Source organism: Oryza brachyantha, chromosome 8 (assembly GCF_000231095.2).
Source record: "Oryza brachyantha chromosome 8, ObraRS2, whole genome shotgun sequence".
Lineage (NCBI taxonomy): Eukaryota > Viridiplantae > Streptophyta > Magnoliopsida > Poales > Poaceae > Oryza > Oryza brachyantha.
The window spans coordinates 16,567,471-16,580,240 of record NC_023170.2 but is presented as its reverse complement, the minus strand read 5'-3'; the positions used below and the strand labels follow the sequence as shown (position 1 = coordinate 16,580,240).

The window sequence follows — 12,770 nt, the reverse complement described above, 5'->3', positions numbered from 1 at the left end:
GGTTTCTCGGTTCGTTGATTTGCTCCTGTTTGCTTAACCCCTAGTCCTCCTCAGGCGTGCTCCGGTAAGTTTCTCCCGGTTGCTGCTGCACATCGCCGACGCGGGGTTTGATCGCGCGCTTCCCGAATCCGCGGCGCGACGCCTGGATGTTCGATTTCGCCGGCTCTGTATCCTTTGATTGCTCCTCGCTTAATTGCCCAAATGCTGTCGGTTTATTCTCCCCTCGTCATCTTCTTTTGCTTTCTTCGTTACTGGTTCTTGGGGTTCGTGGATTCCCGAGCTCTCCTTTCTACTCTGGTATGTTTTGCATTTCGTCTCCCAGCCCTGTTGTTGTAGGTCGTAGCCGACGAGGGGCTTGATCGCTCGCCTGATTGGTTTGTTGGTTCCAGAATCCGCGGCGGCGCCGTTCTTGGCCCAGAATGTTCAATTTCGCCCTTTTCCTATTGGTGGACCTCTCTCGGGTTCTTCGATTTTCTTTGGGTTTCCCGTGCTGTTCTCATTCTGCGTGCCTTCTTGGTTCACGCAGTTGATTGATTGACAAGCTCCATACTGGTTCCTTGAGGTTTATGGATTGAAACGAGTTTTTTGTCTTGTGGTTGTTGCAGTGCCAGACGTGATGGACGAGGAGAAGAGAGCGCGGACGGGGGATACTGCTGGCTCTCCACGGAAATGCCGGCGGCTGGAGCGGCCAGCCGGGGAGACAGAGGCCGATTCTGGAGGCGGCGGTGCGACGCTGTTCGCACTGATGAAATTCAGCGGCGACCGCCGTGTTAGGCGGTGCCAACACGTCTCGTGTGGGCAGGATGACATTGTTTTGACCACAATACTGATCAAGACTTGTGATGACACCCCAAAGTGTAGTGCTCCCGAGTGTGACAATACTGATCGAGGGGGAAGGAAAATCACGGTGTGCTTGAGTTGTGAGTCCCGCATCTGCGATATACACGGAAAATGGCATGCCCAGAACAACCAGCATTGGATTGCCTTGGTGTACGAGAGGCCGAATGTGGCATATTGCTTTGCGTGTGAAGAGTGCTATTTCATAACTGATACATTTTGGGAGAAAATGGTCAGTGAGGATGTCGTGTTCAGCGATATCGATGAGAAAGGTGAGAAGGGGATGAGTCGAATGACAGTCGATGATGAGGCAGATAGTTATGCACCTATGGTGACAGTGGCTATCGTTGGAGATGGCACCAAGGTGGAGCTGGATGTGAGGAATCCATGCAAACAAGCATCAGAGTTAGTTAGTGATGGGAGTATTCAGCGATGTCCACATGTCTTGTGTGACCAGGATGACATTGATGTGGTTATAACAATGATCAAGTACTGTGATGTGGCCCCGATTTGTAATGATTACATGTGTGGCAATATTGAGAAGAGGAATATCATGGTGTGCTTGGGTTGTGAGAAGCTTCTCTGTATAAATCACGCTTATTCTCACGCCTGGAGTAAACAGAACCAGCATTGGGTTGCTTTGGTGTATGACAAGCCGTATGCGTTGTTTTGCTTCGCATGTGAAGAGTTCTATTTCATCAGCAATGAGGAGTTTTTGAGGAGAATAGAGGATGACAAGGATGACTTCATCATCAGTACCCGTGAAAAGGGTGAGGGAATGAAGGTTGACAACGAGGTAGGCGGTCATTCATCTGGGTCAGTTATTGGGCATGCCTATCCTATTAAAGGAATACCGAATCTTGGAAACACTTGCTACTTGAATGCATTGGTGCAATGCCTCCTTGTGCTTGGAAGGCTACGGGCAAGGATGTTAGGACCAGATGCTCCTCTAACAGGGCCTGGTCTAGTATTGAGAGATCTCTTTGAGGACACAGTCAGTGTGAATAATGCAGGAGACCTGCTGGACCCAACGAAGCTCTTGGCTTGTGTACGCATGATGAACTCAGGGTTTGTAGGCACTTCTATGCAAGACAGCCATGAAGCTCTTTGCCATCTGCGCGATGGTTTGGATCGGGATGAGAGGATAAAGAAACTGTCTAACGTACAAGACGATGCTCCGAGTGCAGTGGCTCCTACAGTTATTGATTCCATTTTTGGTGGCCAGATATCTGTTACCAGGTCATGCCAACGTTGCTCGTTTAGATCAGTTTCCTGTGATGTATTTCATGATCTCTCAGTGCCGCTACCACTGATGAAGTCTCCAGCCAAAAGTGTTGGATTACCACTGTGTACTAAAGGTTGCAGATCTCAACGCAAGACTCATATTAACCTGCTTCCAGCAATACAGAAACTCAAAAGCGACATTGCAATGGCTCGTAAAATTGCTGAAAGAGGTGATTCTCAGAGTCCTGCTTCAGAATTGGAAGATGTGGTCATGGTGAAAGCATCAGAGCCTTTGAAAGCTGGTAAGTTTATGTGCTCATGTGCTTAATTAAATGAAGGAAAACAATGCTGAACAGGCCCACAAATGTGCAAGGTGTCTCAGGAGTCAGAACATAGAGCTTTTCATGAATGAGCACAGCAAACTGTGATAATACCACTACTGTTTGTTAGTTTTTGTTCAAGATAAGAAAAACGGGGCAATTTTCAGAAGGACTTGTACTAGCTACATGAAGAAAAATGTGTAAGGACTTGATTCATGCATGGACTGCACTTCAGAATGAGTTAGCAGGATGTTTCAGCAGTTTTAACATCGCGTAGCTTTTTGTTAAAAGTGTAGTAGTCACTAATGCCGCAGGGGCGATAGCAGGTTATTGAGTCCTTGTTTGTATAATATTTTTTCTCCACATTGCTGGTTAAGTAACATACATGTGGATATCATTGGAGAAAAGAAGCTTCAAATAATCAAATGTAGAGGATAAGACCATGTAGAGAATGAAGGCTGCTGGTTTCATGAAGTAGCTGATGAGGACAAAACTAAGAATTATATGCTTGATGCTGCAGATTCTACTAAAGTGGAACAGATCTCACAAAGCAAGGATACTGCACATGGTCCTTTGCGGACTCAGAAGGATAAGGTCCAAGGAAGGGCTGTTGATGTCATTCCTCAAAAAGTGTTGTATGATGTCAAAGTTGGGGTAATGGATGCCACAAGAGCAGATTTACGCATTCTAGAAGATATTATTTTACCTCCATCTGTATCTTCACTAAGGGAAGAGGGTGCACCAGTATCATCAGGCGACGGTGAGAAAAGTGACAGTGCTCAGTCAGTAGTTAGTACAGAAGCCAACATGACCACTTCCTTAGCAAAAGTTACTACAGAAGACAAGGGGAAAGCTGAGAGTAGGGATATTGTTTATGACAGGGCACAAGATTCCAACTCTCTTGCGTCCATGGAGGAGTTCTTGAAATTGTATTTTGAAGCAGAGATGATAGAATGGGCCTGTGAGAATTGCTCCAAGGTTGCTGAGAAGCCCGGCATTATACCAAGTATCAAGGAGGACGCATCTGTTGGAGACCAGAGTGAAGAGTCAGAGAAGATAGAATCACATGGTTCTGATTCACAGCTTCAAGTTATACTCACAATGGACAGCATTACTAAAGTAACCACTCCAGGGACGATCTCTGGTGAACAAGAGTTAGCCTCTGACAACATACGCAACAAAAACTCTGAATGCCACGAATGTGTTCAAGAAGTTGTGCCTAATTGGGCTCCATCTGAGAAACAGTCCAAGCTATTGAGTGGGCATGATCAAAATGCCATCACACGAGATGAGGGCAGGGCGGAGCAAGTAAAGCTGGGTCATAGTGCATGCCAAGTGGAAGAAAACCAAAATGAGCAGAGAGATAAGAAAGAAGGTGCAATTCAAACACGTCTTATTCGCAAGCTACCACCTGTATTAACCATTCATCTGGTGAGATCTTTGGGGCCTCATAAGGTGATAGGACATGTGAGCTTTAAGGAAATCCTTGATGTGGGACTGTTCATGGACCCCAGGTACTGACAACTGCATCAGTTTTTTATTTCCTGAAAATACATTCTATTGACATTTCTAGAGAGCAACTACTATGGGTTCGATGTCACTATAATTAAGTTTCTTATCTGAACTAAGCTGAGAAATGCTGTTTTCGTTAATTTGTTCCTACTTGCTTCAAGAATACACCCCCCTCCCACAAAAGGATGCTTTTCACTAGCACTGTATGTCAATGAGTAATCTGTATGTCCATTTCTCATGTTTTCTTGCAATGAGTTTGTGGAGTATTCATGTGTGTCAGTTTGTAATCTAAATGCCTTCTGTAACATTTACATGGCTAAATAAGAAAAGGTGTACTTGATGGTTTGCTAGTAAATTTCAATGGTTATGCTGTTATTTTGTGAAATGGAAACAAGGAAACAAGGTGACAGTGTGAATGGTTCCACTGTATTTGAGGAATTTAATTGTGATTGGGTTTTTAAACAGTTAGAATTTGTTGATTTTAACAATCTGATTTGATTGTACTCTACTCCTGCTCCTACTTACCGTTTAGAGTCAGATTATACATCCTCAGAATAACCAAAGTCGATACACTGTAGCAGAGTGTCATTTATTATGATTTGGATGCTTTCTTGTGAAATAAAACACTCTCCTTAAGAAATCAGAATCATTATACATTGAAGCTATTAGTTTTTTCTTTGGTAGGCGTGTGACTTCAAATGGCTAGCCTGGCAAACTTTTTTAGTTGATTCTTCAGTAAATAAACACCTAATAGTGATGATCGAAGTGTTTATTTGTTGATTTTCATAACACTACATGATTAGTCACTTAAAGACGGTTTAGACTAGTTTTTTTATCTGACAGATATTTCTTGTTGGCAATATTCAATTACAAGGACACAATATTAAGCCTAGACCGGCATGCTATTTTTTACATCGAGCTATAATGAGTTAAAACCTTACATTTGCTTTAGTCATGTTATTTCCTCTAATCTTCAGTTCCGAGGACAGAGATAATTCCAGCTATCGTCTAGTTGGTGTTGTTGAGCACCAGGGCAGCGGCGTTGATACAGGACACTTTGTTGCTTATGTGAGACCAAGTCATCAGCAGCACAGCAGTGGCTCTTCCTCATGGTTTTGTGCAAGCGATGCCAACATCAGAGAAATCTCCTTAGAAGAAGTTCTCAAGTGCGAGGCTTACCTTCTTTTCTACGAGAGGATGGAAGGCTAAGATGTCTGGGATCCTATGTCCACCATCTAATCAGATTATCAAGCATTCTTACCAATGGTTCAATTTTACTGTGTACATACTTAAGTAGCCTCGTGATCAAGTTTAATTTCCTTGCTTTGGCTGAGTCACTGCAGGAATTATTTGGCCTTAGCACGTATGTAGTTGAGAGATTTTTGTGGTTCTTGACCATCTGATCGTATCCATTTTTTTTTTTGTCCATGAGGACTGTATTAGGAATTCATTTGTAAAAAAAACAAATAAAAATACAGCATAGTTGGACATGGAGCATTAAGAAAATTGAGCAAGGTGGTCATCTAGGCACTTGTACAGACCTTTTTTTCAAGTAAAGGGTACTGGTGCTCATTATTTGATATTTTGAGTTTTGCCTCGATATTTTTGTGATGACATGATTCAGTTATATTTATATTTTTGCCTCAACAGTATTGTCGTACGCAAGATGATACCAATGGAAACACCATGGAAGTAGAAATGTGACATGCAATGAGATCCTAGCTACTGCTTTGAACCTATTGCATTACATTATGTCCATTGTACATTGTTGCCGAGATGGGCATGCGATTTGTTAGCATCACTTTTCTCGTTTGTCATCTTTAGTATTTGGATGCGTCTGAAACATATTTTTCACCCGATTATTGTTCATTGTTTTGGATTAAAAATAACTCATATTTTTGTATATTTACCCAAAGTACTTACCCAAGATGAATGATCAAACATGTATCTAAAATCAACAGTTTCATCTACTTAAAACCGAAGGGAGTAAATTACAAGTAAATTAGAACAAGTGATCTGGGTGGCTTACGAATGAACAAAATGATGCCAGCCCAGGCAATCCTCCACGGCCCAGTAGACAGAGCCATAGAGTCAAATACGAAAGCCCACCCCCATCGTTGGGCCCAATCACGCCATGAGGCCCAGACGATCTCGGCCCAGTAGCACTGGGGCTTTTTGCTCACGAATCCCGAGGTGATTAACACAAACCGGCCAAGCCCACGCCACACCTCTTCTCCGTCTCCGCCTTTCCGCTCTCGCTCTCCCTCTCCTCCCTCCAACTTCTCGGCCTCGTCGTGAGCTGGAGAGCTCGAGCGCGCGGTGGCTTGCGAGCCCTCGTCTGCGCGTGCTCTGGTAGGTTCCTCCTCCCGCCGGCTGCTACTGCTACTCGTCGCCGACGCGCGCGGGTTTGATCGCGCGCTTGGTGGGTGGGTGGGTGGGTTTATATTGGTTCCTGAATCCGCGGCGCGGCGGCGGAGCGGGTATTGGTCGTCGGCGCCGGAACGTTCGATTGCGCCCGCCGTCCTTGTGTTGGTTTTCCAATTTTGTTTGGTTTCTCGGTTCGTTGATTTGCTCCTGTTTGCTTTGTCCCGAGTTGGCTACGTCGTTTCTGGTTCGTTGGGGGTTTATGGATTGCGAGCTCTCCTCGCTACTCTGGTTTGTTTTGCATTTCGTCTCCCAGCCCTGCTGTTCGTAGCCTACGATGGGGTTTTATAGAGCTCTTGATGGGCTCGATTCCTGAAATCCGTCGCGCCAAGGCGCCGTTCATGGACCGGATGGAATTTTCGATTTCTCCCTTTTCCTGTTGGTGGAGTTCTCTCGTGTTCTTCGTTTTCTTTCGGTTTCATGGTTCATTCATCGCGCTGTTCCCTGTTTCATGGTTCATCCTTGGTGAACCCGCTGTTCTCATGCTGCGTGTTTTATTGTTCACGCAGGTTCGTTTGGGGTTATGGATTGACGGAGTTTTTGGCTTGTGTTGTTGCAGTTCCAGACGTGATGGACGAGGAGAAGAGGGCGAGGAAGGGGGATACCTCGCCCGCGGGGTCCCCGCGGAAATCCCCGCGCCTGGGGCGGCCAGCTGCGGCGACGGGGGCCGGTTCTGGAGGCGGTGGCGCAGCGCCGCAGGAGGGGGGCAATCCGTGCGATGAGCTTAACGACCCAAATGCTGCCTCTCTTGGTGAACTTCTCTTCTATCTTGTTTCTCCTCCTCTTTGGGGTTTATGGATTCACGCGAGGTTTATGGATTTTACGCGGGTTCCTGCAATTTCAGACGTGATGGACGAGGAGAAGAGGGCGAGGCCGGCAGATGCTGAGGAGGCGACGCCGCTGGATGTGAGCGATTGGTGGGAGAAAGCGGCAGCGTTAACATTGTTGGGATTCAGCGGCGCCGGCGGTGCTCGGCGGTGCCGGCACGTCTTGTGTGACCATGATGAGGTTGATTTGGCCATAACACTGATCAAGACCTGCTATGGCACCCCAAAGTGTGGTGCTCCCAAGTGTGGCAATAGTGAGGGGAAGGAAATCGCGGTGTGCTTGGATTGTGAGTCCCGCTTCTGCACTAGACACGGGAAACGGCATGCCTGGAACAGCCAGCATTGGGTTGCTTTAGTGTACGACAGGCCGAATATGGCGTATTGCTTCGCGTGTGAAGAGTGCTATTTCATCAGAACTGATGGTTTTGGGGAGGAAATGTCGGTTGAGGATGATGAGCTCTTCCTCATTGGTATCCATAAGAAAGGTGAGAAGGGAATGACAGTTGACAATGAGGCAGGTGGTCTTGCATCTATGGTGACAGTGCCTGTTGCTGGAGGTGGGATTAAGACGGAGCTGGATGTGAGCAATCTATGGAAACAAGTGGCAGCGCTAGTCAGTGACGGGAGTATTCACTGTTGTCCCCATGTCTTCTGTAAGGAGGATGACATCGATGTGGCTATAACAATGATCAAGTCCTGTGATGAGGCCCCGAGGTGTGATAGTTACATGTGTGACACTACTGAGAAGAGGAATATCATGGTGTGCTTGGGTTGTGAATCGCGGTTCTGTATAAAACACGCTTATTCTCACTCCTGGAGGGAACAGAAGGAGCATTGGATTGCTTTGGTGTACGAGAGGCCAAATGTGGTGTATTGCTTCGCATGTGAGAAGTGCTATTTCATCAGAACTGATAATTTTGGGGAGCAAATGGCGGTCAATGATGGTGAGGATGCCGTCGTCATTGATATCCATAAGGAAGGTGAGAAGGGAATGACAGTTGATAAAGAGGCAGGAGGTCATGCATCCGGGTCAGTTATTCGGCGTGCCTGTCCTATTAAAGGGATACCGAATCGTGGAAACACTTGCTATGTGAATGCATTGGTCCAGTGCCTCCTTGTGCTTGAAAGACTGCGCGCAGCGATGTTAGGACCAGATGCTCCAAAGGGGATCATTGGTAACACGCTGAGATATCTCTTTGAGGACGCAGACAATGTAAATAACACAGGACTGCTGGACCCAACACAGCTGTTGGCTTGTTTACGCATGCTGAACTCAGGGTTTGTAGGCACTTCTATGCAAGATAGCCATGAAGTGCTTTGCTGTCTGCGCGATGGTTTGGATAGGGAGGAGAGTATCATGAAGCCGTCTAACATACAAGACGGTGCTCCCAGTGCAGTGGATCCTTCAGTTATTAATTCCACTTTTGGCAGTCAGATTTCTATCACCAGGTCATGCAAACGTTGCTCGTTTAGATCAGTTTCCTGTGATGTATTCCATGATCTCTCAGTGCCACTACCAAGTAAGACGTTTTCAGTTGAATCACCACCATGGACTAACAAAGGTCACAGATCTCAACGTAAGATTCGTATTAACCTGTTTCCAGCAATAGAGAAACAAAAAAGAGACAATGAAAAGACTTGTAAAATTGCTGAAAGAGGTGATTCTCAGAGCCCTGCTTCAGAGTTGGAAGATGTGGTCATGGTGAAAGAATCAGAGCCTTTGAAAGTTGGTAAGTTTTTGCGCTCATGTGCTTAATTAAAGGAAGGAAAAACTATGTTGAACAGGCCTACAAACATGCATGATAAGAAAAACGGACCGGAGCTCTCGTACTTGTTACATGAAGAAAGAATATTTAATGACTTGATTCATATATGGACTGCACTTCAGGATGTTCATATTGTCAGGATATTTCAGCAGTTTTAACATGGCATAGTTTTTGTAACTAGTGTAGCAGTCATTATTGCCACAGGGTATTGAGTGCCCCTTGCTTTCGTGTTATAATTTTATCTCCAAATTGTTGGTTAACTTAAGTGCATGTGGATATCATTGAAGAAAAGAAGCTTCAAATAATCAAATGTAAAGGATAAACCTTCTCAAACCATGTAGAGAATGGAGGTTGCTGGTTTCATGAAGTAGCTGATGAGGGAAAAATTAAGAACTTATATGCTTGATTCTGCAGATTCTTCTCAAGTGGAACAGATCTCACAAAGCAAGGATGCTGTAAAGGTTGTTGATGTCCATCCTCAAGAAGTATTGTATGATGTCAAAGTTGAGATAGCGGATGCCACAGCAGCAGAGTCGTGCATTCCAGAAGATCTTGCTCCACCTCTGCCTCCACTTGTTTCTCTAGTGAGGGAAGATAATGCAAGGATAGAAACAGGCAGTGATGTAGACAAAAATGACATTGTTGTTCAGCCAGAAGTTAGTACAGAAGAAGTTACTACAGAATACAAGGGGAAAACTAAGTGGGATGTTATTTATGACAAGGCACAGGATATCAACTCTCTTGCTTCGATTGAGGAGTGCTTGAAATTGCATTTTGAAGCTGAGATGATAGAATGGGCCTGTGGGAACTGCTCCAAGGTTGGTGAACAGAATGAACAGTCAGAGAAGATATCATGCCAAAGTGAGCAATCTAGCAATTTGAACAGGTTGGAAGTAGAACGCACTTCTTCAAGTAGCGAATTTCATGGTTCTGATTCACAGCATCAGGCTATGCTCACTGTGGACAGCATCACTAAAGGAATCTCTGGCAAACAAGACTTAGCATCTGACGACATAGACGACAAAAAATCTGAATGCCATGAAGGTGTTCAAGAAGGTACACCTAGTTGTGCTCCAGCTGATCAAAATGTTAGCACACAAGATGAGGACAAGGGGAAGCAAGTAAAGCTTGATCATAGTGCACAACAAGTTGAAGAAAACCAAAATGACCAGAAAGATAAGAATGATGGTGCAATTCAAACATGTCTTATTCGCAAGCTGTCACCTGTATTAGTCATTCATCTGATAAGATCTTTATTGGGGCCTCATAAGGTGATAGGGCATGTGAGATTCAAGGAAATCCTTGACATGGGACTGTTCATGGACCCCAGGTATTGATAACTGCATATGTTTTTTTCGAAAACATCTAACTACTGACATTTCTATACAGCAGGTTATATGCAATGTGATTAGGTTTCTTATGAAAACGTTGTTTTTGTTAATATGTTTCTGTTTGCTTTAAGAATACCCCTCTCCCATGCAAGGATGTTTTCAGATGACACTAGCATTGCATGTCAGTGTGTAATTTGTACTTCCATTTCTCATGTTAGCTTGCTATGAGTATGTGGATTATTGTAATGTGTGTCAGGTTGTAATCTATATGTCTTCTATAGCTTTAACTGTTGCTTATTAAGAATGGTGTACTTCCTGATGGCTGTGTGGCTCCTATTGCTAGTATATTTCAATTGTTATGCTGTTATTTTGTGAAATGTGAAGAAGTAAACAAGGTGACAATGTGAATGATTCTGCTGTATTTTATGGGAAAAGGTAGAGAGCCTGGGTTTGGTTGTGATTTAGGTTGTCAAATAATTCGAATTTGTGTGATTTTGAGCTCTTAACAACCCTATGTGATTGTACTCTACTCTTGCTTGTACCTGCCCTTTAGAGTTAGATTATACATCCATAGAGTAACTCTACATTTGTTGATATAACTATCATGCCGGCCAAGGTCAATTCATTATTTGGATACTTTTTTGCGGATAAGCGCAGTCTCCTTTAAAAAACCAGAATTGTTATGGATTGAAGCTTTTAGCTTTCTTGGTAGGGGTGTGCCTTCAGATGGGCTAAGCTGGCAACCTTGAGTCAGTATTTAGTTGATGATGGACATATACAAACCTGACATTTTCCAACGGACTGTTGAAATTATCAAAGTGTTTATTGCTATTTTTTGTAACACTATATAATATTCACTTGTGATTGTTTAAACCGGTCTTTTATCTAACAGATATTTCTTCTTAACAATATTCAGTTACAAGGATATTAAGCCAAGACTGGCAAGCTGTTGTTTATATTGAGCTGAGTTAAAGTCTTACATCTGTTTTGACCGCTTCTATTTTCTCTAATCTTCAGTTCTGAGGATAAAGCTAACTCCAGCTATCGTCTAGTTGGTGTTGTTGAGCACCTGGGCCAAGGGAACGATGCAGGGCATTTTGTTGCTTATGTGAGGCCAAGTCATCCGGAGCAGACCAGCGGCTCTTCCTCATGGTTTCGTGCAAGTGATGAGAACATCAGAGAAATCTCTTTAGAAGAAGTTCTCAAGTGCGAGGCTTACCTTCTTTTCTATGAGAGGATGGAAGACTAAGATGTCTGGAATCCTATATCCACCAGCTAATCAGAACAGGAAGCAGATGTGTCAGATTATTAAGCATTCTTTGAACGACCGAGGATTCAATTTTAATCAGTGTACATACTGACGATCAAGTTGAATTTTGTTGCTTTGCCAAGTCATTGCAGGACTTCAATTTGACCAGTTGAGAGATTTCGGTGGTTGTTGATCAATTGATCGTGTCCTTTTTTTTTTGTCGAGAAAGCATTTGGAATTCATTTGAAAAAAAAAACAGCATACTTGGGCATGTGGCATCAAAGAACCGAGCAAGGTGAGCATAGTTGTATAGGCGATGGTACAGTTTTTTTTTCCTTGAAGTAAAGGCACTAGTATAATTGTGGATGTTACTGAAAAGCGATTTTTCTATCCTTAAGAAGGTATCATAAGGTATCATTTAAAAAAAACAGCATACTTGGGCATGTGGCATCAAAGAACCGAGCAAGGTGAGCATATAGTTGTATAGGCAATGGTACAGTTTAAAATCAACTCTCCCGGTATATTTCCTCACAATCTTTCCACTAAAGCAATGGACAATCAAAAAAATAGATAAAATCAGGAGAGGCTTTTTGTGGAAAGGAGCGGAGGAAGCAAACGGAGGCCACTGCTTAGTTAACTGGAAAAGGGTTTGCCGTCCGAAAAACATGGGGGGCTTGGGGATTATAGATTTGGAGCGTTTTGGCAGGGCACTGAGACTCCGATGGTTATGGTATGATTGGACAAGAGATCATACACCTTGGAAGGGTTCTAAACTGCCATGTGATGACATAGACAAAGCACTCTTCCAAACATCGACGGTGATCACCGTGGGAGATGGACAGAAAGCTAAATTCTGGCATGACCGTTGGCTAAATGGTTTTGCGCCAAAGATATTAGCACCAAACCTTTTCAGCCTGGTTCCTAGAAAAAAAACAAATCAGTGGCACAGAAGATAAAGGAGGGCAATTGGCTTCGACAAATGCGAAGAATAAACACCTTTCAGCAAGCACATGAATATGTTGGTCTCTGGCTTTAAATTCAACAGCTACATCTCAATGAACAGACCAGCGATAGAATCACATGGAAATGGACAACAACAGAATCGTATACATCGAACTCGGCATACAAAATACAGTTCATGGGGGGTATCATCGATGACAGATATAACAATATTTGGAGAGCGCAGGCGGAAAACAAATGCAAATTCTTCGCGTGGCTGGTAGTGTAGAAATAAGGCTCACAGCGGACAGGCTGCAACTGAGAGGATCGCCGAACAACAA

General features: G+C 43.9%; 2 protein-coding genes across 2 annotated transcripts; both read left to right on the top strand.

Annotated features, from left to right (window-relative positions):
• The first annotated feature begins 616 nt into the window (after positions 1 to 616).
• On the top strand, positions 617 to 5,423 carry LOC102707055 (ubiquitin carboxyl-terminal hydrolase 1-like). Its single transcript, XM_040527184.1, has 3 exons — positions 617 to 2,363; positions 2,902 to 3,895; positions 4,871 to 5,423. Exons 1-3 carry the CDS (start codon positions 617 to 619, stop codon positions 5,100 to 5,102), a joined length of 2,973 nt encoding a protein of 990 aa, XP_040383118.1. The 3' UTR covers positions 5,103 to 5,423.
• A 758-nt stretch (positions 5,424 to 6,181) lies between these two features.
• On the top strand, positions 6,182 to 11,947 carry LOC102706777 (ubiquitin carboxyl-terminal hydrolase 1-like). Its single transcript, XM_015840302.1, has 5 exons — positions 6,182 to 6,245; positions 6,877 to 7,068; positions 7,162 to 8,874; positions 9,325 to 10,240; positions 11,259 to 11,947. Exons 2-5 carry the CDS (start codon positions 6,888 to 6,890, stop codon positions 11,488 to 11,490), a joined length of 3,042 nt encoding a protein of 1,013 aa, XP_015695788.1. The 5' UTR covers positions 6,182 to 6,245; positions 6,877 to 6,887; the 3' UTR covers positions 11,491 to 11,947.
• The last annotated feature ends 823 nt before the right edge of the window (positions 11,948 to 12,770 follow it).

What these genes read in the sequence shown, in the direction of transcription:
- LOC102707055 (XM_040527184.1), top strand. Translation starts at nt 617, where the DNA reads ATGGACGAGGAGAAGAGAGCGCGGACGGGGGATACTGCTGGCTCTCCA. An exon ending in ATCAGAGCCTTTGAAAGCTG is followed by an intron (nt 2,364 to 2,901) that starts GTAAGTTTATGT and finishes TTGATGCTGCAG; the next exon opens with ATTCTACTAAAGTGGAACAG. An exon ending in GGACTGTTCATGGACCCCAG is followed by an intron (nt 3,896 to 4,870) that starts GTACTGACAACT and finishes TCTAATCTTCAG; the next exon opens with TTCCGAGGACAGAGATAATT.
- LOC102706777 (XM_015840302.1), top strand. Translation starts at nt 6,888, where the DNA reads ATGGACGAGGAGAAGAGGGCGAGGAAGGGGGATACCTCGCCCGCGGGG. An exon ending in CCCAAATGCTGCCTCTCTTG is followed by an intron (nt 7,069 to 7,161) that starts GTGAACTTCTCT and finishes CTGCAATTTCAG; the next exon opens with ACGTGATGGACGAGGAGAAG. An exon ending in GGACTGTTCATGGACCCCAG is followed by an intron (nt 10,241 to 11,258) that starts GTATTGATAACT and finishes TCTAATCTTCAG; the next exon opens with TTCTGAGGATAAAGCTAACT.